We start from the raw sequence: 25,869 nt of genomic DNA, 5'->3' as shown, positions 1-25,869 counted from the left end.
AGCTGAAAAACTTCCCATACCGATTTATATTTTTAATTGACAGCCTCGAAAACGTTAATACCCAAATCCTTCCCGCTTCTGCATTAAAGCCGACTGGCAGTATCACAGCACTGGTCATACAGACTAAAACTAGAGCATTACAGTTTGTCGTTTTAGCACTTCCTTCGGGATGCCCCGACGATCAGCCACTTTTCCAGCCATTCATCGCTAAACCTCGCTGCCGGATTGCGCTCCGAAACTTGGCGCTTTTCCCCCACCTTTTAATAACGCTTTCCCAAATGTTTCTTCGCCGAGGGTGCCCTGCGTGGGACCGGCCCTGCGGCTCTCGGCCCCGTCCCGCAGCGAAAGGTGGGGCTGCCCCGCTTACCTGCACCCCGCTGAGGATCGCCTCGCTCTTCTCCCTCACGTCGGGGAAAGGGCAGCGCTTGGAGAGCATGAGCAGGCGGGCCAGCACCTCGCTCAGCCCGTCGCGGGCGGCGGGAACCAGGAGCCCGTCGGCGGCACGGGCAGGCGGCACCGCCGCCACGGGAGCGATGGTCTCGCTGCGGCGCAGAACGGCTTGCCCGATGGTATCCAAGGCGGCGGCGCGGGTGGCAGCGTCGCGGCTGCACAGCCCGTCCCAGCGCACCTCGCCTTCCCGCTCCTCCATGGGGCCGTCCGCCTGCTTCCCCACCGCCGCCTCAGGAGCCCCGGCGCGGCTGCCCCATGGCGGGCTCCCGGCAGCCGCCAACCCGCCCACAAAGACGACAAACGCGGCGGCGGGCGGAGAGACCGCTGCCTGCGCCGCATGGGGGGCAGGGCGGGCGGGAACTCCCTCACCCCCGGCGGGCGCCCCCGCCAACCGCCGCCCACCGACGCCGGGGCTGCCGAGCGAGCAACGCTGCTGGGGCTTCGCCTCTCCCGGCGGGGATCGGGGCAGCCACCACCCCACGGCGCCAGCGGCTCCTCCTCCCCACCCCAGGCATGGAGGGAAGGGGACGGCCCCCGCCCTGCCTCTCCGCCACGGCGCGGAGCGGCCCCCTCAGCCCTCCCCGCCGGGGCCGGGCCGGGCCGCGCCGCCACAGACCCTCGACGATCCCCTCAGCCGGGCGGGGGGGGGGAGGAGGCAGGGGGAGGAATGGGCAGGAACTAGACCCGCCCAAAACGGGGAGCCCGCATGACGGGCGCGCCCACGAGCCAATCGCTTCTTAGAACTCGGCGCCAGCAGCCCAATCGTGACGGGGAGCGGCGGCGCCCGGAGGGGGTGTTAGGAAGTGTAGCCTGGCCGAAGGGCGGCGCTGCGCGCGCGGGGGAGAACTACGTATCCCGGCAGGCAGCGCGCGGCACGGCCGGGCCGGGCCATGGTGCGCCCGCGCGCAGGGGCCGCCTCTGGCACCGGCACCGGCACCGGCACCGGCACCGGCACTGCCCGCGGGCCCCCGCCCCGCCCCGCCCCGCCGCGGGATGCTGCCGGGGAAGGGTAAGCGAGAGCGCTGCTGCCGTTTCTGCGCTGGGTTTTGCCGGGACGTTGGTTTCTTTGTGTCACGCCCCAACAGGTTGTGTCAAAAGCAGGTGGCGGGCAGAGCCGGGAACGCAGCCATTCCGGTGGGGGTTTACTTCAGAAATGTGGATTGCCGCGAAATGAAGCACGCGTGTGTTTTGAGCAGCTGCAAAGGCTTGTCAGATACACGCTTCAACAGAAGCCTTTGATGTAGCCTAAGTAAACACAGCAGCAGAAAGGAAAAAACAGTCGATGCAAGTGAAATGCAGCCCTCGACGCTTGAAATTAAGGCCGGGGGGGAACCCCTAGAACATGCAAATTGGGCAACAGTTTCACAGTCTTTTTATCCAAATTAATCCGTTTGTTTTTTTTTTAAATCTAAATTCTGCTGGAGCCTATAAGCCTGGAGAAGGGAAGGCTCAGGGGGGATTCTTACCCGTGTATATAAAAACCTGAAGAGAGCGTGCGAAGGGGACGCAGCCAGGCTCTGCAGTGGTGCCCAGAGGCAGTGGGCACAGACCAAAACGCAGACGGTTCACTCCAAACATCAGGAAACAGTTCTTCACTTGTAAGGGTGACCAAGCCCTGGCACAGCTGGCCGGGGGGCTTACGAAGTCTCCATCCTCAAGGATACTCAAAAGCCACATGGTCATGGTCCTGGGCAGCTGTCTGTAGGTGGCCCTGCTTGAGCTGGGGGGTTGGACCAGGTGACTATCAGAGGTCCCTTCCAACCTCAAACGTTCTGTGATTAAGTGTGATCTGCTGCCAAATGGGCTGGTCATGCTGTTTCTCTTGCTTTTTCTGCAGGGGAAAAAAAGGCACCTTCTTGGGAAAGTTAATTTTCAGCCAAGTCAGCTCCTTGATCCAATTCACCCCTTGGCAGAGAAGAGGAGAGGGAAACAAGGGCAGAACCACCCATTTGCAGCTGTCACATTAAAGCAATCATAAAACTACAATTCCGAGTATGCTGAAAGGCAAAAGAACGCTTGCAAGTAACTCAGAGACAGGACAGAGAGGGTCCTGCATAATTAGGGTCTGCGTATAGGGTCTTGCATAATTATTTTATGTTTCTTATGTTCACATTTCCCACTCTAAAATTCAGACCTCAAAACTGAAATTAAATGCAGAACAAGCTACTTGCATACCACAGAACGACACAAACCGCTTCTGAGCCCAGAAACAGAGTTTGGGCTGGCTCACCAACAACAGCCATCAACAGTTTTTATTTCTTAAAGAATCTGGTTTCATCATCTGACATTCCTTTTGTTTTCTGGCACTGTTTATCTAAGGCTTGCACAATAAGTGTCATTCTGTCATTACCTGTACCTTTTAAGGAAGACCAATCTCTCTCTGGTTTTTTTTTTTGGTTGTTTTTTTTTTTTTTTTCCATAAAATCCATTCTACAAGGAGTCTGCATAGCCATTGTTCGGCAGCATGGACAGGCCTGGACTGCTTCGTGCAGCTGCTTCCTCTAGGCCTTTGGCACCCTCATGAACAATATATCTACTGATACCATCACTACCTGTAATAAATGTGAGTCTTGACTTCCCTAAGCACTCAAGGCCTCCACCCATCATAACTGATGGGTTCAAAGAAAGTAATTCTGCCAGTGCCTTTTATGTTGGTTTGTTGTTGTTGTTTTTTACATTAGCTACCACTTCAGCTTCCCATCCCATTCTGTCATCACTCATTATGATCTCCCAGTTTTCCTGTGAGTAGGCATGTCACATATGCTTGCTTTATTTCTATCTAAATTTTGATCTTCAGAAGTTGGATAGATCTCATTGTTCCTATGATAGGCTTGTGCTTGCTGGGTGTCTCTGGCAGTGGCTACATACATCTGAGATCAATGAAGTGAACCAGAGTCAGGACTGAAGTGTTGGTATTAGACTTTGGTACAGCTATATTCCCCACACCGAATGCTAAGATTGATTGAAAGTCACAGCACTGCCTTTTATCTTTTAGAAGTTGTTTTTTCCACTGGCTGCAAATGAACCCTGGCTACAGGAAACAGATTGTGAAACTGGCTCCAAGGCCTAAACTTTAGATTTCAGCCCTGTGTTTAATAGATTTTAATGTAGTACTTTGGTAATGGAGATGAAGGTGGCTTTATTTTTTCCAAACCAAATCTCTGCAGTTTTCCGATACCAGGTCAAGCTTCTGTATGTACTGCAAGACATTGTGGAAATCAAGGTCAAAGGCTACCAGTGGAATTAATCAGAGCCTGAAGTTAGGGAAATGTGTTTGTTTGATTTGCGTGTCCACTGACTGAAGTTAATATGCTTGTTTTTGATCCCTAAAGAATGGATAAGAGAAAGGCAGAATTATGAAGGAAACAATCTGGCAACTCATCCAGAATTACAGCATTTGAGTTTTTAAAATGATAAGCTGAAGAAAAACAAATTTGTGGCTTTTTTAAACCTCAGTATTTCCTTCCTTGATGATTTATCAACTTCCTTCTTTTTTTAACTAGATAAGGACTTCTATAGCCATATGCAAATTATATCCAACAGCAGAATTACTTCTTGAAAATACAATACATCGTCATTGTATTCATGTCCTTTCTAAGATATAAGATCTAAATTATATTATATTTACTTTTTAAAGTGTTTTCCAGTTTCTGTATATCACAACAGAGCACTTTACTGCAGAATACACTTAGTTACTGGAGAACTAGTAATAACACAGTAAAACTTGTGCAATTTGGGACGAACTGCTTTTTAAATCAATTCTTTCAACTGCTTCTATTTACATCTGGATTTGTTGAAGCTTATTTCATTCCAACTAGTAAATACCTAGGATGGGATCACTCTCTTCTAGAAGTTCAGAGGCTACTCCTCTATGGTCTTTGAACCCAGGCACAAGGCTGGTGTTACAGCGAGACTCATGTATCGTCCCAACAGACTGGTCTCAATGACTGAGCAAGCTGCAGTGTAAGGTGTGGGAGAAAATGTGCTGGTTTATTTCTGAGCATGTTTGTACATCTACCATGTGTTCTGGCCTACTGTGGGTTGCATGTGTACATTTGCACCAAACTCTGCCACCCTGCCTTCTTAGAGGTCACAAATGCAGGAGGGATGGGTAAATTAGCCGTGGAGGTGCTTCTTCGGAGACCAAGTGTTTCTCACAGAAAGACTATGGAATAGTTTTACGCTGAAGGGTGCGTTGCTTTGAGAAGAGCTGGGCTGTGATGTACCAGAACCACAGGCCACTTAAAGTCCTGCTGCACTTTGCCAACTCTCTGACTATACTCTATTTAACTGTGTAAATGTAGCCTGAAAGACTAAAGGCTAGACCCTGGAAAGAAACTACGGTTAAACTGAAAATTCAGATCCAAAAAACTCCACTGAGCAGCCACTTGAACTCTGTTAGTCTGTTTCTGGATAGAAATGTCCTGAATTGCCCCAAGCTGGGCATCTTGGCACCTCTCTCCCCGTTGTCCTCACTTGCAGTCTAGGAGGTAGGCAGCACAGCTCCAGGACAGGTCGAGCTGAGGAGAACCTTTCTGAGCTCCACAAGTCATGTTCTTCTGTTATAGCCACAGCTGGCTTCAGTGCCCAGTTGCATTTGGTAGAGTGCTCACCTTCAGTGCAGTGACCCACTGATGACAGAATTGACTTTTACCTCAGGTCAACATCTTGTAACTCCCAGAAGAGTGTCCCAGGTGTTCAGAGGGACTACCAAGTGGAAGGGAAACATTCATCACCTCATCTGTTGAAGTTGTATCCCTATTGGAAAGGATGGCAAATCGGTGACAGTGGTGTGAGCGAGAAGGAGGGAGACACAAGGAGCTGTAGGTGCTTACTCCTGTTTTCTGGTAGCTATTCCCAAGCTAGTGCTATTTTTCATCCAGGAACTATTTATCACAAAAACACATAAATAAAACCCAAGATTCTTTTTTGATGATTAAACTAGATGAGACAGACACGTCCTTGGATTACTCTGTCTTTTGCCTCAGCTGCCTTCTCCCTGTCCTAGACTCTTACACAGCTTTCTGAACAGGGTTCTAACTTCAAACGAAAAGGTGGTGACTCCCTGTTTCCTTCCTGCTCTTCCTCCTCCCAGTCTAGCATGGTGGTCAGGGATGCGGCATGAATGCTCCCCAGGAACTCCCACTTCCTGGCCAATGCTCTAACCACTGGGTAACAGCATAGAGAAGATGGACACTATTTCCTCCAGCTACACTAAAAGAAAATGAACATTGCTTACTGGGAATTTTTTATCTGCTGACAGACCAATAGGCCTTTTAAACACCTTTGGCAGGCTGTCTGTTAACACAGACCTTGGTGTTTTCCAGTAATAATACAAAGAAAAATGCTGTGACCAGCAGCCACATGAAATGAAGTCACAGACCAGAGAAGCTACAGGGACTCTATTCATTGTTTTAAAGAACAGATTTTGGCACTCACTGCCAGAAGAGCACTCCAGATTCTGAGTCCCAAGAGGACAAAGGTGCCAAGCACCAGGGTGGGACTTCACACACATCTATGTTTATAGTTCCCATGCACACAGCTTTTGTTAGCTCCTCACTGAGCGTGCTGCTTGTTTTGGCTGTATACCTGCACTTCTTTTACAAGCCGGGAATCTAAGCCTGTCATTACCAAACTTGGTATTCAGCCCTGAGGCTGGAAGGCCCACATATCTTGGAACATCAGTCCCTTACTGTCCCATCCCTCTGTGATTTATTAGGGTCACACAGAATAGCAAGAATTTAAGTCAAGTCCCTAGAGATCCACTAAATTACCTTTCAGTCAGAAAATGTGCATCTAGTTTATAGGGGAGAAATGTCTCTTAAATAGTTTATAATCAATTGAAGTTTAATATATGCAATATTGTGCAGGATTTCATAGCATCTTACTCGGATTTTTTTCTGCATCTCTGAAGTCATGCAAGTTTAAATACACAGATTACATGAAACAAGTATTCTGTTGCACGGTTTTGAATGTTGTAAATTTTCCCAGACAACTCAGGGCATAAGTAGTGGTAGACCATTTTTGCATTTCTGAATACTCATTATACCTTATGAATTACAAACTATTTGGCATTAATACTTAGGATATTGTGCCTGTTTGGGATATGCAATATGGATGTGTTAGAGTTACTATGAATATTCTGAGACATGTTAACAGATTATCCTATTTAAAATTATTCTTCAACAAAAAAAGGTCTCTGAGGTAAGATTGAAGGGTTGCTCTGACTTATATCTGCTTGCAATTTTTCTGTATCTTTAAAGACAACTGTTGCTGACAAAAGATGACTTTGGGAATCATTTCTTGCCAGGAGTGAAACTTACCTTTTCCTTGTTAGTTGTTTGGGTTTTTTCTCGCTCTTGTTCTTAGGTTGCCTGATGTACAAATGCAGAATGGAGTTCTTGCTCCTTGCCAGGTGCCTAGTTATCAGCAGCACAGGAATGGCGGGGGGGGGGGGGGGGGGGGGGGGGGGGGGGGGGAAGCAGGAGTGGTAGTAGGTAAAAAGAGACAAATAATTATCCTCTTTGTGTTTCTCTGCTCATCCATGTCATGCTTTTCCAGTTATCTGGCTAAATATCTCCTCCTACACCATCTCCATGCTAGGTTAAAGAATGTTGGATGAAGAGACTGCCACTTTCCCTGAGAAAGTATTGGTAAAAACAGAAGTTTACTTTGAAAATAAATTCCAAGGCAATGGTGGGGACACAATCTGTGTGTTTCATCTGCCTAGAGGGCAAGTTGCAACGTTCAGAACCATCTTTCGATGATCCCATTAAATATTTGAGACATAAAAGGTGAAAATTATCATGTGGTAGAAGTGTTTACTGTGAATGAGTCAGTACCTGCAATAACTATCCCCTACCTCATTGTATTTCTTCACAATGATTGTCATTTCAACCCACTCTTATATTTGCCCCATTTACCCTAATATGTCTTTTCTGTTTTGCATTTGCCCTTCTAATCCCTGATTATTCTGCCTGTGTACAGATACACAGTCTTCTATACTGGAGACAGTTGCCCTTGAAAACCTTCACTTTCCACAACAGCAAAGTCATCTTCTTTTTAATCAAGGGTCAATAGCCAGAGCCAGTAATTTCCTCCTGCCTTCCAATCTGTTGAGACACATGCACTGTGCTTTGCACTTTAGAAAGCTGTGAGAGCAGCTTCCAATCTAATGAGCAAAAGCAGATTTTTGAGGGTGAAGAGAAGTAGTGAAGCTAAGCAAACTACATATGGAAGACAGTGTGACGGCATCATCAGCAGAAAATAAGTGGGTAGAAAAAGTAACTTTTAAAATTCTTCATGTAGAGTACTGAGGAGAGCACCTTCAGTTTCCACATCAGTATACTAAGAGCAAACAGCATCTGTTGGAACTAAGGATGAAGGGAAGAAACTTGGCAGTTGTTGCTGTGTGTGGGGGAAATAGCTCTTTTTACTTTGTACAAAACCCTAACTGTTTATGCTAGAAGAGGGAGAAGAAGAAGCATACCAAAGGGAGAAGAGCAAGGAACAAAGCTATAGGATGATGTAAATACAATGAAAAGAGAGGAGATGAGGGAGAAAAAGCAACTATAATATGGGGATGGATGAAAGGAGATGACAAGAGGAACAGAACCACGAGGGAAGCGAGGAGGTATATGAGTGACCACTTACAGTATTGGGGTTTTTGTTGCTTTTTACAAGAAGGTTATCTTTAATTACTTTGGACTGATTAAAGACTTAGAAAGGTAAAAATGCTATATTCCAGGCCAGATGCTTTCTTGCTAACATAGCAATTGTTAGTAGGTAGGGATTTGCAGTCTTACTTCTTTGAATGCTAAGTTCAGTTATCATCTGCTCATACATGTTAAAGCAGTTTGCACCAATTTGATTTCCTCACAAAGTATTGAATATGATTTTATCATGCACTTACGAATGAAGGCCCAATTTAATGAGGAATTAGGTCTGCTGTCCTCGTTGAGGAAAACAGCAAAACTCTTAACATTATGACCCAAGTTTGCTTGATATGCTGTTAGGTTAGCACCAATTACTAAAAAAAGTCTTTAAAAAATATCTGTTTTTTCTCCTCCTGGTTATTTCTTTGCCTTGTTCACAAAGTGGTTGTGTAACTCAGTCCGTTTGCTTTCTTTTTTGTTCTCTATCTTATCTTCAGCAAATAGGAACTAGAGAAATATTAGTACGAATGCTCAGAAGGTCTGACACCATGAAATAAAAAGCTTAGGAGTGGGGATTTTTTTCATTAAAATACCAGTTTTCATCATACTTCACAGTACATGCAGTGTCATGGGAAAACACAGAATGTAATTTCCTTTTCTTCCAAGACTGAAAAAAAAATTGTTGTATGAAAGTTCTGTGTAAGACTTTAAATTCAGGAATGAATAGGTTTTGCTACAGTAGTATCAACGAAGAAACCAAGTGCTTAACCTTTGTATATTCAGTTCTGAGACTGTCAGTTTGTATCTCGCAGTTTGTACAGCTCCCATGGATTTCTCTGTGTCAGTTTTCAAAAACCTCCCAAGTTCCTTAATTTCTCTAGTCATTTTATTCAAATTTCAGTCATTCAATTCAATTCAATTCAAATTTTAGTCATTTGTTCTAAACTCATGTAAAGTGGGACTCAACAGAACTTAAAACCATATTGAAATGCTATATTGATTCAGTGAGGTTTCACTTCCTATTAGTTTTGCAGCTGTTACCATTTAATTTCTAACCCACTTAGATTAAAGAAGGACGTGAGTACCCGTTACTTAGATATGTCCTGAGCAAGGTCATATGTTTCAGGCTGATTAAAGCAGTTGTGTCAGGATGCTAGAGACTGGGTGTTCCCAAAACAACAATGCAGTTTGCCTACATTATTTATTTCTTCTTGTCAGTAGAAGGGCTGTTCTTTGTCTGTTGGGAGTAAGGCTGAAAGAGCATTGCAGCACAACTAGTACAGCTGACCAAGCTTTTTCCCTGGTTCTTGAAGGAAAGTGAAAGGAGTAAAAATAGACCAATTTGGATTGTGTCACCAAAATGGCCTCTCACATAACCTTTTGCCAGCAAGGTTTGGCTCAAATAGACAAGCCAGCAGCCAGCATTCTGGGAGTTTCTCGATGTAGCCTGTGTTGGGGTGACTCTTTAAAATTTCTCTTATGTCAAATAAACAGTGAATCATTCTTTGATTCATCTGAGACTGTTTTCAATTTCATGAAGAAAAAACCACCATAAATTGTGCATGCCCAGTAGGTCAGGTCAGAAGATAGATATCTTTGTATTTCTTTCTGAAAAGTGCTTTGATCTCTTTTTTCTTTTTCCTCTTTGAAGATGTTCTGACAGCACCTCTTTCTTTGCTTCTAAAAGGTTGCCTGTACAGTAATTTGAATGAACCAGGATCTCTGTGAGGTAACAAACATCAGAGAATTTAGTGTAAGCATCCCTTACATTATCACATTATTCCTTTAGCGTATATCTTTCAGGAAGCTGTTAAGCCAGCATTATTCCCTGAATCTGCTATAGTTCACATGTGGAAAAAGCTTTTCCATATGCTGCTTTACAGTATGGGACACAATTGTGCATGTGGCAAAACAGTTTTGGACTTTTAACTTCATAATAAATTTTCTGAAACTTTTTTAATGACATGGCTAGCAAAGGAGGGGAAGAATGGAAAAGAAGGGAGGAGGAGGAAGTCATAACTGGTCTTTCTGTAACATTTAGGATTTCAATGTTGTTCGGTAAATCTGCACTGTTGGCATACTTACTTGTAGCTAGATAGCAGTAACAAAAATGTCGATTGATTTTTACAGCAACCCAATCCAGTGCTCTGGCACTCAATGCAGGCCACATCCAGCAAAAATAAACAGTGTAAATCACGTTAGTGCTTACATGACCATGATGAAATGGGCAATTCTCTGTTTGTCTTAAGGTACCAAACTCCAGCTTGATTGCTGTCCTCTGAGCATGAAAGTCACAGATACAGGTATGGACCTGATGACAGGATTGCTCCCCAACAGGTTCTGTAAAAGCTTGCTCCCAGCCTGCAAGTGATGGTGAGCCAACAGGCAAAAGTGGTCCTGCTAAAGGGAAAAGCTCTGCTCATGCTTGCACCCCAGGGGTGAACACGCTGGCTGCAGCAAGGTAGGAGACTGGCAGTGTAATTACATTAGTGCAGTGCTGTCACAGAGCTAATTTGCTGTGCCTGGCACCATGCAATGTGCACAGCGTTGCAACCATGTGGCATTGCACTCCGGGAGCCTCTTGGCTCAGGCTTGGAGAGAACATAGGTGGCTTGGCCAGGCTGATGGTTAATGGCAAGCCCATGTGTAGCACTAAGTTGCCTCGTGCATGATGCAGGGTATGTATGAACCGGCTACTTTGTGGGTTTCTGTGTGAAATAACACTGGGCACCTGAGCATCACCACTGTGTCCACCGGCACAGGCTGGGTCAGTTCTTGTTAAAAAACCCAAAGGGCTAGTGCTCACTCCAGATGCAGCCTGCACAATGCAAGTGCTTCACCCCACTCACTGCAGTGGTGCAGACTGCTGGGGCAGGAGTGGGGCATTTCTTCCTTCTTACCCTCCCCTCCTCTCAACTGTAACTGGGGTATTTTGTCAGCCTCTGTTTAATATGCATACTTCTCCCTTGGCTGTTCCCCAAACTCAAATGAGTGCATTAATAACCTCAACGAAAGGCTTGTCTAAACAACAGTGTTTTGGCTGCTTTAACGAGTGTTGTTCAAGTGCTAAATCCCCCAGGCCTCGTGGAGTTACATTAGTACAAATATCACCATTTGGGAAGCAATTTCTGCTTTAAAGCACCTCTCTAGGTCTGTGTACCGGTGTCCATGGTACCGTGGAATAAAAGAGTGGATGTGGGCTCTCTAATCCTGTTTAAAAAGCGAACCTGTCTGTGATGGTTTTATAGAAACTTAAATACTTGTGGGGGGAAAAAGCTGATGATAGGACGGTTGACGTCCAAACATATGTCAAGCTACTTAATTATTTCCTGGTAGGTTTCTTGTCCTAGTGGGCTGAAAGTGGTCAGGATGTTTGGTGATGTCTTGCTGGTCTAGAATGACTCAGTCCTTTCCCTGGCCCTTGTCCATGCCTGAGGTCTGCAGTGTCGTAGACATTACTTCTGTACAGGATAGTTGTTATAAACTGTATTTACCTCTGAAGATACTAAAGTACTTGTCTACACCAGAGCACCTCTACGAGAATAACTATGCTGACAGAGCCTTCAAGTGCTATAGCAACCATTCCCTCAGCCTACTTCACACAGCCTCCACGTCTGAGAAAGCTGTGGCAAAGGAAGGCATCCGTAACCATGTCCACAGCAGGGGTTCTGCAAACACAGGTGTCTCAGTTGTGTGGTATTGTATTCCCTGACACCCCTTGCTGAGCCTGTGCTCTTAGGAGCAGCTTGGGGAGCTTCCCCCTCCAGCTGCAGGGTGTGTATTACCCTCTGCTGTGCTGGCAAATTGTGGGTTTTCATGCTGAAGCCCACACTGCATTAGCTGGATCACCATCACTGGGCTGGTGAGCTGGTCTCTCCTCTTTCACCTTCCCCTGACTTTACTTGCAGAACTAAAGGGCTTTTACTTTCCACTTGTGTCCCCTGCATCCCCCCTGCTTTGTGTTACTGAACTCGACCACAAACTCTCATATATTCTGGACCTTTATTCCCTCCCCCTCTTGTTCATTATTTGCTTCAGATCACCCCACCCTCCTTACAACTGTCCACAGATCTGTCTCCTTGGAAACAGCAGAACTTGTTTATGTGAAAGTAATAAGGAAACTAATCGATGTGTAGCAGCTGCAGGCATACGAGGGAGCCATGTTCCACTGGAGTACATCGGAAAAGTGAATCTCTGCTTATGCTGCCTGCCAAAAGGTTAGATGATGTGAGCAAAACCCACCTTCTTCCTCTGGAGTTTCCAAAGTTGCCTTCCTCTGTTCACAGCAGTAGTGGGAAGCTTTTTGTGTGTGCATATGCCTGTTTTTATGGACCTTTTTTGCTAGTCTTTTTCATCACCAACATGTAGAGGTTGAGAAGCAATGGGAAAATTGGTAAGTCTTGCTTATTTCTTCTGTTGTGGAATACTGCGCTGGTGCATCATGCCATGCCAGGCCCATCTCTTGTCTCGGCCCTGACCCCCCATGCAGCCACAGGACTTTCCCATCCGTATCTTGAGTTTTCTGCTGCTCCCTGCTTTCTGCCCTTCACTGCCACTGCCCCTTGTGCTGTTGGAAATGGTGCATATGACTGGCCAGCTGCTACAGGCAGTCAGGTGTCCCTGCAGGGTGTTTCCCAGTGCTCCAGGATGGAGCTGTGCAAGCGTATAGACAGCTTGTGTGGCCATAAATGTGGCACGGTCACCGGGTGGAACCTCTTGCCAGAGACAGTGGTATGCCTAGCCGCCCATGGCTTCCAACTCAGTGCCAAGACCTTGTGGCCTGGACTCAGGCAGAATGGTGGCAGGGCGCCATGGGGAACTCTCCAGAAAAGCAAGGGTAGCCTGGCAGGTCCCCTTTTGCAGGTCTGGGGGAGCTGTGCCACTGCCAGGGGGTCCGTGTCAGTGCTGGGGGTCTGCCTTGGACTGTGGGATCTGCCCTGGGGGTGTTAGCACACAAAAGCAGCGGTGTCCGGGAGGCCCTGATCGAGCAAGCCCTGGCGAATAAATGCTGGTGTTGACATGCTCCATGATGACAACTTGGAGGAGGAAGGAAGTATTTCCACGTACCTTTGGTTTACTGCATCTCTTGAAGAGGAGGTGTGGATGGATGATGATTTTTTTATTTTATACGGCTTCTGAAACGGTGCTGGAAGATCTGTTCCTGGAAACTTTTTCCATTACTGAAAACTTTCTTCCCCGCCCACCTGGTATGAATGGCTTTTCCTGGGGTGTGCTTCATCAGCAGGTTCCAGTCTTGGTTTGGGTTTCTTCCTCCTGATACTAGATAACCTCTTTTGAGTGACTTTCTTGGGAACTAGGGTCTGTGAATAGCCCAGCCCAAGCAGGAAGCCTGTTCCAGTTGCAAGCTTTGTATTTTAAACTCCAGTGATACCATAATCATCATGTGGTTAAACTTTCAAATAAGCTGTTCTTCTATCAGCTGAAGCTGTATATACTTTTAAATTCTTACATGGCATCAAGTGAAATGCTTGGTGATTTAAAACTTGCATGTGTTTTAAAACAGTGTGATGTAAAACTTGCTTTAACTTCCTAGAGGTTGCGTTGGACTAAACCACTTTCTGCAAGCTTCACTGTCCATGTCTTGAGTATCATGGACAAGAAAATGATTATTTGACAAGGTGTAATCTTCAAATGTACTTCTAGTAAAATAAAGAAAGGGTAGAGTGGAAAGGGAGTGGAGAAACAGGAGTTAATACATATACTTAATAATAAGAGGAATGCTAGGGTTATTACATATTAAATAACTTTCTGTTATCTCAACAGTAAATATGGAGAACTATATCTTTATTATGTAATAAAGCCACATGTAAAAAAAATAGGCAGGAGAGCACTAAGGAGGCTGCAAAATGAAAATAGGCTGTAAAATTTGGAATGCTTGCTCTGCAAGGAGCACTGAGAGGCAGACGCTGAAGTCCATAAATTACATAATAGAAAATATTGTCAATCCTTGGCTTTTCAAAGTACACAAATCAGCATAAATTATTAGAAAGCACCAAGAAAAATCTTAGAAAATTTTGGGTGTTCAAAGAGAGCTATGTTTAGTGTTTCAACACTACGTTGTTTTCAAAACAACGCTTTTCAGTTGTTTTGGCATTGCATTAAAATACAGGATTCATCTGGGGGGTGTGTGGAGTTTTTTTAATTATTATTTTGGTGCACATAATCTGTTTTGATATAAACAGAGCCAGGGACAGCCTAGTTACTTACTTTGAAAACTGTTAGATAGTCTGTTATAGAGCTAATAGCATTAAATAGCTCTTTTTTTGTAGGCTGTGGATTTTGAATCAAAGAACAGTTTCATAGGAAGCTTTCTTCAGCCACCAGATAAGATGCTTCCTGCAGCCTTTGCTTATACAGAATCAAAGAAGTTGGCAGCTGTTGGTGGTGACAGGCCTTCTATCCCCAATAACCAAGGTAAAGCCAAAATTTCTCCTTAAAGTGGTCTTTTTAATTGTTCCACATGAAATCTCTTGAGCAAACTCCTATTCTGTTTTACTCAGTTCAATGACTTGCTGTGCTTATCAGACTGACATTGAGACAGGATGTATATGTGTCCTGAGGGAGTAGTCTCCCTGAAGTCATACGTCTGGAATGGAAACTGCTGCAACTCTTCTAACATCCTCATAAACTTCGGCTTTGAAAATTGTTTAACTTAAAATCGTCAAACTTCCTCTAAAAGCAAAGGAGAATGCTTCAAACTCAGCAGAAGCAGTTCATGACTTTAAATACAGAGTATAAAAAGATCGTTGGTATGGTACACTGAGTTGGAATTGGCTTTGCATAGTGCTGTTCAACTCCCTCTAGCTTAAAATCACTTCTGAGGTTTTTTGTGTGATAGGATTCCTTGGGAAAGCTTTAGAATAATGCAGACTCTCAGGAGAGAGCAGAATGAAAGTTACTCTGTATGAAATATGGGTCCGGTGTGGTCGTTGTGTGCCTTAATGTGGAGCTCCCAGGGCAACTGCTTGGTGGCTTAGCATATCTGGAAAGCTCAGTGAATCACAAGGATTCCATACTTGGATTTACTACAGTGGACAACTTTGCAATATTGCACAGGCACAACCTATGGGTGTGCATGTGATCATTGCTCTTCACCTGAAGAATCTGTGACTTCATAGTAATCTTTTGTCATACAGTTTGGTCTTCTTTGATTAAAATGTGCAGTTTAATGTTATGCAGCTAAGTATTTAAGTAAGGAAATGTTTGACATGCCATTAGAAAGATGGAAGAAGTGGTCCCACTTTGTTTGTTTGTTTATTTTATTCTAATGGGGCTATGATAAGCTGATGAGAGTTGCTATGGAGCTAGCAATATTTGCTGGGCATTCCTTTACTGAGAGAATTGGTATAGGGAAACTATCAAGGCCTATAAAGTGTCAGAATATAAGCTTGACTTCTTACAAAACATGTCTTAAACTTCCATGGGTGTGTATACTTTTTGGAGAGCTAGTAGGCTTTTCCTTGTAGCTGAAATTGCAGCTTTTACTTCTGTCATAATTTTGACACATACTGATTTGAGGCTAAAAGCAAAATCTTGCAGACTTGTTTCTATGGTTAAAGAATCATCAAATACAAGAAACTAGACACTGTGTGATCACCTTTTGAAACAATAATGTTTTTAAAATGCACTCTCTACTAAAATGTCCCTTTGTATCTGATTTCCCCCCTGTCCTGAGTCTGGTTTGTTTGTTTTTATTTTCAATCTCTCCACATCAGTTTTGTTAATGAAAACTTGTGACCTCACTCGGATACCTGTGTTACCTGCTTCTGTGTAAGCAGAAGTCTCAGGGTTTCTTATGCTCAATTTGCCACAATATCTTCGTGCTTGCTAACATTTAGAGCGAAAATAATTTTGCTCATAGGACCTGTGCTTTATACCTTGGTTATGCAGTAAACATGTTCATTTTCTCCCAGATATGTTCGGTATGTATTTGTGTACTGCTGGGGAATATAATTAATTTCGGGAATAGTCCTAGGAAAAAAATTTAGGTAGTATTTTGCTGGTTTAAGTGCTTTGTAAAAATAATAATAATAGGAATATTCATTACTTAAGGTGTAACTGTTGCGTTGTTTGCTAGCTGTGGTGGCAGCCCTGAAAACTCTTCAAGAAAAGATCCGCCATCTAGAGTTGGAGAGGTCACAGGCTGAAGATCATCTGTGCAGCCTCTCCATAGCAGCGGCTCAGTATAAGGCCTTGGAGAATGAATCCTACAAAAAGAACACAGCACTTCAAGAACTGATGCAACAGAGGAAAGGTACTTCTCTTGAGTGCTAAGGTGTAGCCACAGCAACTCCAAGAGTTGCATCATCCAGGGAGTGTTTGTTTTGACAAACTGCTAATTAATGCACCCCCTTTCCTTTTTTGCTTCAGAATTGGGGAGGGGCAGGAGCTTGGTAATTGTGGATCAAGTTGAGATCTTTTTTACTTACATTAAGCAAGTATTGCATAACGCATGCAGTTATTTTAAAGAATAAGCAGTTTTCAGGTGGTGTGTTTTAACTCCTATAATAAGCAAGCAGCAGCTTATGTGTGTAACACTACTAGCTTGAGAAAAGTGAGGGGAAGAAACCAGATTCTGGATAGATATTTGCTGATGTAAATCAAGAGCAACTGCAGTGCTCATGCCTTTGGAATTCAAATCAGGGACTAGCTCTGGAAAAACATTTTGATTCTCATGTCATATATAAAACATTTTTTTACCACATGACTTGTTCAGACTAAGAAAACTTTTTTTGCATGTTTTGAAGACAGAGAATTCCTCAATGAGGAGACATTGTATAACTAAATGTGTAACTGTCATTGCTATACTGAATGTCTTTGTTTCTCTCTGTAGATTTAAGTGTGCAGTTAAATGCAGCACAATCCCGCTGCTCCCTGCTGGAGAAACAGCTGGATTACATGAGAAAAATGGTTTCCAGTGCGGAACTGGAAAAGAAAATGGTTTTAGAACAACAGGTGAAGCCCTTTAGCATACTGACAAAGTAGTGATACAGTTAAAAAGCATAGAAATGTGTAAAATCTGAGCTTTTTAATGGCCATTATTTTTCCTCATCCTTGCTCAGGGTGGTAGCAAATGGAAGTAATTTACTGTCTGACTAGCTGATGACAACTGTTCAGTGAATTGTATGAAAAAACTCCCTAGGTGGGACTTCTAATGAGCAAACCCATGCTAATACTTGCACATTTGGTAGACAAAAAGGCTGCTGGAAACTTAAGTCTTCTTTGTCTGCCTGGTATTTTTCATCACTTTGCAATTTAAAAAGTATGAAATTTAAACTAGTTAAACACCTTTACTGTAGTGTGTTTGGTTTTTTGCTGTCTGCAATAACTTCAGTCGGCTGCCAACTCCATTCTTGCTTACTTTTTTCCAGACCCAGCTTCAGAAAGGGGAAGATCAGAACTGGTTGGAACTGCATGCAAAACTTGAAAAGCTTGAAATGCTAGAAAAAGAGTGTCTTAAACTTACTGCTACTCAGAGAACTGCAGAAGTAAGCACACATGGAATGACAGTCTGAAAGTCATTCATTTGAAATTATTTGTATGGCATATTGTTAGTAATACTAAGTTTTGCAAAAGTTTCCTCTGTTGAAGCTAAGATCATAAAGCATACCTGACTGAATGTCACCTTGGCTTCATTTGCATGTCTTTTTTTCAGTCTGGCCTTTAAAAATTCCTTCAGTCCTGTTTTATCCCAGATTACAGTTGCAAGCTAATTCAGAGTTCTGATCCATCCTGGCAAACTGAAGTGTGACTAATCATTCTTGCCTTCAAATTCAGAACAAGATCAAACACTTAGAAGAAAAGCTTTGTAAGGAAGAGCAGCAGCGTAAGCTAATGCAAGACAAAACTGCTCAGGTAGACTGAAAAGGTTTTATTTTATCTTATTTTTTGTGACTGAAGAAAGATACTCTCTCTGTCTAAAATACCCTTCTCTTAATTACATTTAAACTCCACATGTTTATTACCTAGGGAAAACTCCTGGAATACTACCTAGACCAGTTATAAATTACAGAAGTAGAAAGCTTACCAGGCATATTGCCTATCTCAATCAAGATTCCACTTTGTTTTGTATTAATGATACAGTTCATCAGCCTCAAAGCTGCTATCAGAGGTCTGGGTAGAAGATGAGTTTCTAGAGAATCTGCAACTAAATCAGATAAATTACAGTAACTAGAAAGTGGTTATATAAGAAATCTTGTACCCCAAATAAGGTTGGTTTTTGTGTTTGTTTTCCTCTTTTTGTTAAGATCTACTGAAATCTAATATATTGGACTATACTTGGAAAAGTCTTTGATCAGTGATACTGTTACACTGTTCATTAAGTGCGAACTTGAATAATTCATTATTCTGCGAAGCCATAATCAGTCTGTTGGGCCACCATCCATCTGAGAGAGGAATGTTTTCCAAAGACAGCAAAATCAAAAAAACCTTTTTGTTAAAGGGGCAGAGTAATGGTGTTCCAAACTTCGCTTTGCTGAGAAGTAGCAGTCATTTTGAAAGAGAGCAGTTGTGCTGGCATCCCCTTGGGGTGGGGTGAGGGGATGCAGAGCTGAAGAATAATACTGAAAGAACCTAACCATAAGTGAAGCTGACAGCTTAAATTAATTCATCGTTGCTGTCAGGTTTTATACCTCATCCAAGGATGAGGATTTTCATCATTCCAGGAAGCCTGAAATAACATGCAGATTGTAGGCCAGGTATCATCTCCAGAATCCAGCAGAATGACACAGTCGATGGCAGGTTTTTGGGTTTCTTGCTTAAACTGCTTGCTGCTGCAGAGCAGAAAGCCTAGCAGGGAGATAATAGAATATCTATTATATTATTATAAATAATATTATTTATTTAAATAATAATTATTATTCTAAAATAAAATTTCTTTCTTCTGAGAAACATAGTAAGAATGACTTTCCCAAAGCAGGTAGTTGCTCAAGAAAGGACTTGGATGTAGTAAACTGAATCCTGAACTAGTATTAATACCATCTCAGTTCACTGCAGGATGGGTTTAGGTCTATTGGATCTAGGTTGGGAAATAGAGGGTGTGGGGTGGTTCACTTCCCTTTGATGACAGAAAAGCCAGAATAATCTCACTTTTGCGATGGACCTCCAGCATTGTTTAGCCGAAACTGTTATGCATGCCAAAACAAAGTCCTTGTCCTATGTTTAATTGGGAATGGCTATTATCCTGTTTATCATGAGCTTTTATATCAGCTTTGAACTACAGAGCAATCTGATGATTATCCAGTAGGTTTGACCTCAATGTTACACAGACAGGCTCAGTTCTCTCTGCCCCAGATTGTAAGATCCAAATGTTCATGTTCCTTGGATTTTATGATCAGATCCCCAGCATGCGGCAGGATTGGCTTATCTCAGTTGCTGGTTGTCACAGTGGAAAAATACAGCTGCTGCAGCTGAATATGAAAATGAGGACTTCTAAGACAGAGCTGCAAGATCTGCCTGATAACCTGGCATCCTAGTAATCTGTTCCGGTTTTAAGTGTAGCTTACGCTTTCCAAGCAGGGCAGTTGATAGTGCCCTTAACTGGTTCTCATCCATGCATGAAAGAGGGTATTAATTAAATCATGCAATTTCATACTTCTAATATTACATTATATGGTTGGGGGTTTTTTGCTTATTCCCACAGCTTCAAACAGGATTTGAGATAAACAAAATTTTGATGTCTTCAGTAATGTCTCAAAATGAACCTAAAAAAGAAAATGGGAAGAAGAAAAAAACTAAGAAGGTAACATGAAAGTTTTTATTAGCATATTGTTGCTGATAGCATCTGCCTTGCACAGAGGCATTTGGAATTTGTGACAAAGGGTGATCTAAGAGGCACTTGGTTTGTCTGCTGCGCTTTACTCCATTTTCAAAAGTGACAAAAAGTGTTGAATACCTCTTTGGTTTTTGGTAATTAAAACGGTGCTAGAGCTGGTAACACCTCACTGGAAAACTTAACCTTACCAGCATGACAATAACCTCTGTTACAGTCTTACTGTCATATCCCCCTCCATATCCTCTCTTAGCTGTCTTTCAGTTTATATGTCAAAATTAGTTTCCAAAGAAATTTTAGGCACCTTAAGATAGTGTGTTTTGGGGGGATTGTTGAAATCAAGAGAATTCATTTTGCAACACATGTTACAGGTCAATCAAAATTGTGCAACTGTGGTTTTTCAGACTTAAGCAAGCAATGTTCAGTTTCTTTAATGTCAACCTAATTGTCAAGCTATCTGCTAAATGCAGCTGGAATAAAATTTGCTTGTCTTGACTGTTGGAAATCCTACTTCTTCTACATTCAGGAAAGAAACTTTTTTTTAAACCACTGAGGAAACTGAGGTGATGCATTACACTGCTTCTTTATTTGAATTTTACTTATTAAAAAAAAAAAAAAAAGTTTAAGATTGTGCTGTTGGGTCAGCAGATTGGAATTTCTTGTCTTACTTTTTCTGTCTTATGGCAGAGAAATCCTACAATGAAGAAAATCCACTTTTCACAATTACATGTAAAGGCTGGTGAACTACCTTTTGTGGCTGGGAAGGTGAGTGAAACCAGATGTTCTTGCTAAATTGGCATCTACAGTCGCATGAATAAGTCTCTTTATTGTAATTGTTAATCATTTCTGTAAACTATTTAATAATCCTGCTTTAAGTCTGTCAGCTCCAGCCATTCTGTTAGCGCAAACGTACAAAGTGTATTGCATATTATGAAGCATCGGAATCCACATATCTCATCACGAAGACAAGGAGGAACTACACCAGGAATTTTAGGACGCAGTGCACTTTCAAAATCTGTATCCTCTTGTTCCACATCACCTACTGCCACCGGAAGTCTTTCGGACGTTCTGTTGGCCATACAAGATGAGCTGGGCCAAATGAGCTTGTGAGTACTAATCCCTGGTGTTATGAGTAAAAGTGACTTCAGTGAAGCCCTGTGGAACTACAGGTGTGCTATAGTTGAACCGAGCCTGTTTTAAGTGTAGGACTACTTGTTGGCAGAATGGCCTGAGCAGGTCTGACTTGTAGGATTTTTCTCATTCAAAAAATTCTGTCCTGGTGTTTAACTGATCTTGTGAGCAAGCAACATATTTCAGCTGGGTTTTTCTGCTTCCACATCCTCTACTTAACTGGTCTGCTACTGAAGTAACAGCTGCAGCAAATGAAAAATCTTTTAGGCCTATGCTTTTTAGAAATTTTAAACATATTCTGAGGTCTGCAGAGTAGACCAAGAATGTTCTCCTGGGGAAGACTGCAAAGGTGCTGTTAGCACTGAGTAGGCCTGCAGCATGCAGTCAGTCTGGGTGGTAGAATACATTAGTACAGCTGTGGCATAGTCCTGTTACAACATCTAGCCTATTCCTTTGTACTCATTTTTTCTGTGTTCTCTCTCTACATGCATGCCTGATGGGTCTTTGTGCTGAGACAGCCTGGTGTTCATACCCTTTCCTTGTTGACAGCAGAACTTGCCAGTCCTGTAAGGGGGTTGTGAAAGAGGGACAGTCTCCTGCCAGAAAAGGGGCAGGGTGTGGAAGAAGCTAACGCATTAGATGGGAGTGTATGTATCTTTCTAACCATGCAAGTAAATGTGAATTACAACTTGTGTTCTCAGGCATCTTCCCATTAATGCAAGCTTGTAGAACTGTGGGCCAAAGCTACGTAGCTGGTCATAGTAGACATGTTGACATGAGCTGTGGTTTGAACAGAGGAGGATGTGTTGGTTAAACCAGTTAGGATTTTGACACTGATTTGAAATCCTTGATGTGGCAAAACTTAAACGGGCAACCAATGCCTTCTTCAGAAAGCAATGTTTGGCTTACTCATGGCAATTCAAGGACAGGCTTTATTTTTTTTTTAATAGCAACAAACAGTTGCTCCAATGAAACTGTCAAGGAGCAGCAGTTACTCAGAAGTCAGAAAAGAAGCCAACCTTTGTAAAGAGATTATTTATATATATATATCTCATATAAATATTATTTATGTATATATATTTTTTAAATATATATAGAACAAGGTCTCTGTTTTTGACTAGTTCAGATATCTAGGTATCAAGTATATCTACACAATTTATTTTGGTTAAGCTGGTTAATTTAATTAACCAGCACACTTCGCTGCAAATCTTTTTGAGTAGAATATTTTAATTTGCATAATCTGTCAGAAAAACTGTAATTTAAAGGTACTAGTCTAAACAATACTTTTCGGTATTACACTAAGCTTTCAAAGTCTGCACTAAACTGGGCAGGAAGTGAAAATACCATACTGCATAGCTGCTGTTCGCTTTACAAATTCTCATTTTGCACACTATTACGCATGTAGTTGTTATGACTGTGGCAAGAGGGAGGAATAAGATGCACATTAGCTACAAATTTGGAGATCAGACCCACCAGAAAAACATACCTTTTCTAGGGTGTTTATATTACAGATTAATGCATATTGTGTGAGAGGGTAAATAATGCTAAATTGCTATACTCTCGACAAAATGGCTAGCAACTCCTTCAATACACTGAAAGTACTGAAAGAAATCCTAGACTAGATCATGAATACTTAGTGTGCCATTCTTGTCTTTAATAGTGAGCAGCAAGGACTTCTGAAACAGATAGAGGAGACTCAAGACTCCAAAGTTCGTGAAGACCTAGAAAAGGACCTGGATTGCCTTGTGAAACAAATGGAGATTAAAGGAGAACAAATATCCAAGCTGAAAAAGCATCAGGCTACTGTAAGAATAAAACGAAAACTCTCTAGCTAGTAACACACTAGTCGAAAAGCTGCCACAACTCTGCCTCCTGTTGTCATTAACTAGAATGTCACTGGATTGCTTAAGCCAGGATGTTCCAGTATAGGTGATTATAATTAGGCGGCTAGTTCGGTGTTATTGCCTCCAATTCCTTCTTTTGATCAAGAAAAAGTGCTTACAGCTGGTAGCTCGAAATGTACGCTAGTAGGGAAGCTTCCTGCCCCGGGGCAGTTCTGCAATACAGAGCTGGGTTGCTCAGTCTGTCACATCTGTTAGCTGTGTTAAGACTGTTGGGATTTCGTTCCTTTGTGTCCTGTCCCTCTGGGGAATGAGAAAATAGAAGCTATAAATCCTGTATAGACTGGATTAAATGTCTTTTGTGTTACTGAAATATTAAAACTTTTTATTAGCCAAATAGTCTGTTGACCACAGCTTCTCCAATATCAGTCAGACAAGCCTTTCAGTTTTGTGTAACCCCAAACCCATACACATTCAGTGTCAGTATGTTTTAGAGCCATAGGTAACAGCTTTTCATACATGCCCATATAAGATCACTCTTCTTATGTGATCTTATAAGATGAACGGCTTAACCCTTTTGTAGCAATTTGGTCTGGAACATATGATAAAAAATGCAATCCATAGTTCTGTCTGATAGTTTGCTGTTCTTCCATCTTACGTTTCAGAATGAACAGACTTACCTAAGAACCTTGCTTATACAGGAAACAAAACAAAACTCCATGTGAGACCTTATGGAAGGGGGAGGTGATAGTTTATTCATGTTCATTCTGTGATAGATTTTACTCACTCAAAGCTTTTATTGTCCATGTAATTGCAAGCACAAAGATGGTTATGTCAAAGTAGAATTGTCAGAGTTACATGTTAGCAATATGGACAAAGGACATTGACTGTTGAGTCCTCACTGCCTCTCTTGGCAACATCAACAATTACGATGTTATTCCTTGCCTCAGAATCTTGCTGACTTCATCCTCCAGGAACTTGAGACAAGGGACAACAAATGCACCTTTGTTCCTTCCTTTTGCATATCTTTATGGCTACAGTCTGCCTTCATTTTGGGATGATGAGAGGAGGAATAACACAATGGGGTGGTGCAACCTTGTTGTCATCCTTGCCTATTATCAGGGTGCAGATCTGCTGGCAAGTCATGTGTGCTCTGGAACAGCCTTATCAGAGCACACGCCTTAGGGTCATGATGTAAATAGCACATTCTTTGTGTTTGTTTGATTACTGTCCATCATGCCCTGGTTATCAATACAGGCCACTCCTGTAACAGTTGGCCTATATGTTTTTTTTCCTGGCACACAGTTATTTCTGTGTGCATTTTGTACAGATCAGTCTTAATATTTCTGATGCATATTTCAGCTTTTAGAACCTATCATAATAAAAATGCTGTAGTCATCTCTGTGTTTCACAGTTAATAATATGTTCTAGAATGCAATTAAAGTTAATTATTTTTAGAAATGGACTTAAAGCCTAAACTGGCATATGGAATGCTTCCAGCCTAATTTTATCTTTGGGAGTGACCTTTTCATGCCAAGTGCAAGTCAAGTCCTATTATCTGACATTTAAAAAACTGTTCTGTAGCAGTCAATCCTATTTAATCTGTTTTCCAATTTTGTTATGAGGCTTCAGAGTAACCTGCGTGAATAGAGTAGCTGATAATATACAATATACATCTTATAGGTTTGTTGGGATTTTTTTGTTTGTTAGGGTAGTACAAGCTGAAATGGAGAAAGACCATTGTAAATATAATTTGGTAACAGATAATATTCTGTCTCTCTCAAGTAAACAGTTTTACCTTAGGGTGTGATGGGGTTCAGCGGCCTATTGAGTGTGGGTGAGGTCAGTTTTCTGTAATGCTTTCTGTGTTGACAAGGTCACTTTTCTGTAGTGCTTTCAGTTACAGCAAGACAACTATGTGCAAGATTAGTAGATCTGAACTTCTTTTTTTTTTTTTAATATCTGTTAGATATCTTTAGTTTGGAGTTTGGTAGAAGTCCAGTGAGCTCTACATCTGTAGGTCTTCCGAGTATGTAACATTCTTAATTAGTAATCTTTCTTCCTAGGTGCAGAAATTAAAGAGAAAAACTCAGAAATTGAAGCAAGGGGCAGCTCATATCAGACTAAAGTGTGGTGACCAAAAGGAAGCAAAGGAGATTGCAGTCACTGTAAAGGAAAGTATGTCTAAATCTTGTCCTGGACAGAAAAGCAGAAGCTCTCTTCAGTTGCTAAAAAATGTGCGGAAACTTCAGTCAACACTGAAAAATGATGATATAATGTGGGAACAATAGTTCTAAAGTTTACTGTGTTAGAAGTTTCTGAAGTCTGACAGCTAGTACATTTTTAATTTCACAAAATACTTTTAAAAAATAAAATAGGTATAGCATAGATATAGACGTTCTAAACTGCCCACTCATTAGTAGGTCAGTTTGTTCACCTCAGAATTAACTTTTATGTAGGGTACCTGTAATTCAACTACAATGACTTGTAATAAAGTGTTTTGATGGATTAATGAAATGCTTACTTGTTAACTTGTCAAATAAAATTTTATAGCTTTTTAACATTTAAAATAGTATGCAATCTTTGGTGTTCTGTTCCCCCTGCTGCCAAGAAGATACTTGAAGCTTGCTTTTCCAGAATTACTTGGGCTAGTGCTTCTGTTCAAATAAAAACAGTGCTTTTCCTTTTCTCTAATAAGTGGAGATTCAGATCATTGCAACTGAGGCAAAAGAAGCGGTATTATCTCTTATTTATATACATTTTCATTTTATTATTATTATTATTACTCTGTAAGCTTTAATGAAGAGTATTGGCAATATGCCCCCTTAGTATTAGGGACAGCTAGAGACTGCAAGCACAACCCATGACTTTATTAAACTATGACAACGTGACAGTGTTCTTGATAAGTGCATGGAATGGGCCACTACCAAAAGCTTGGGTGCTTGGCTTCTCATGAACAGAACCTCCTTCTACCACAGTATAAAATAACTGAGCTGTCAGA

General features: G+C 42.1%; 2 protein-coding genes across 7 annotated transcripts in view; one reads left to right on the top strand and one right to left on the bottom strand.

Moving 5' to 3' along the window:
* The window catches only part of SESN1 (sestrin 1), an 85,110-nt gene extending 84,030 nt beyond the window's left edge, over window positions 1–1,080 (bottom strand). Inside the window, exon 1 of the mRNA XM_056343700.1 lies at window positions 368–1,080. Within this exon, the coding sequence (XP_056199675.1) occupies window positions 368–649 (282 nt within the window). The 5' untranslated portion in view covers window positions 650–1,080. The remainder of the gene's footprint in view (window positions 1–367) is intronic.
* A 242-nt stretch (window positions 1,081–1,322) lies between these two features.
* CEP57L1 (centrosomal protein 57 like 1) lies at window positions 1,323–25,438 on the top strand. 6 transcript variants are annotated; one of them, XM_056344303.1, is made up of 12 exons: window positions 1,368–1,459; window positions 10,355–10,408; window positions 14,396–14,540; window positions 16,204–16,380; window positions 16,960–17,081; window positions 17,498–17,614; window positions 17,904–17,981; window positions 19,768–19,866; window positions 20,584–20,661; window positions 20,773–21,002; window positions 22,688–22,832; window positions 24,935–25,438. In XM_056344303.1, the coding sequence occupies exons 3-12, from the start codon at window positions 14,456–14,458 to the stop codon at window positions 25,157–25,159; spliced, it is 1,356 nt and encodes a 451-aa protein (XP_056200278.1). In that variant the 5' UTR covers window positions 1,368–1,459; window positions 10,355–10,408; window positions 14,396–14,455; the 3' UTR covers window positions 25,160–25,438. The 6 variants fall into 6 exon arrangements, with proteins under 6 accessions (XP_056200279.1, XP_056200282.1, XP_056200283.1 ...); XM_056344304.1 differs by lacking the exon at window positions 10,355–10,408 and having other exon boundaries at window positions 1,323–1,459; XM_056344308.1 differs by lacking the exon at window positions 17,904–17,981 and having other exon boundaries at window positions 1,366–1,459.
* The last annotated feature ends 431 nt before the right edge of the window (window positions 25,439–25,869 follow it).

The sequence above is a fragment of the Falco biarmicus genome, chromosome 6 (genome assembly GCF_023638135.1).
Source record: "Falco biarmicus isolate bFalBia1 chromosome 6, bFalBia1.pri, whole genome shotgun sequence".
NCBI classification, from domain to species: Eukaryota; Metazoa; Chordata; class Aves; order Falconiformes; family Falconidae; genus Falco; species Falco biarmicus.
This window is presented reverse-complemented; position numbering and strand designations above follow the sequence as displayed.

Coding starts and splice junctions, on each gene's coding strand:
- CEP57L1 (XM_056344304.1), top strand. CDS start 14,456: ATGCTTCCTGCAGCCTTTGCTTATACAGAATCAAAGAAGTTGGCAGCT. Junction 17,982..19,767: donor TGCAAGACAAAACTGCTCAG/GTAGACTGAAAA, acceptor TTATTCCCACAG/CTTCAAACAGGATTTGAGAT. Junction 22,833..24,934: donor TGAAAAAGCATCAGGCTACT/GTAAGAATAAAA, acceptor CTTTCTTCCTAG/GTGCAGAAATTAAAGAGAAA.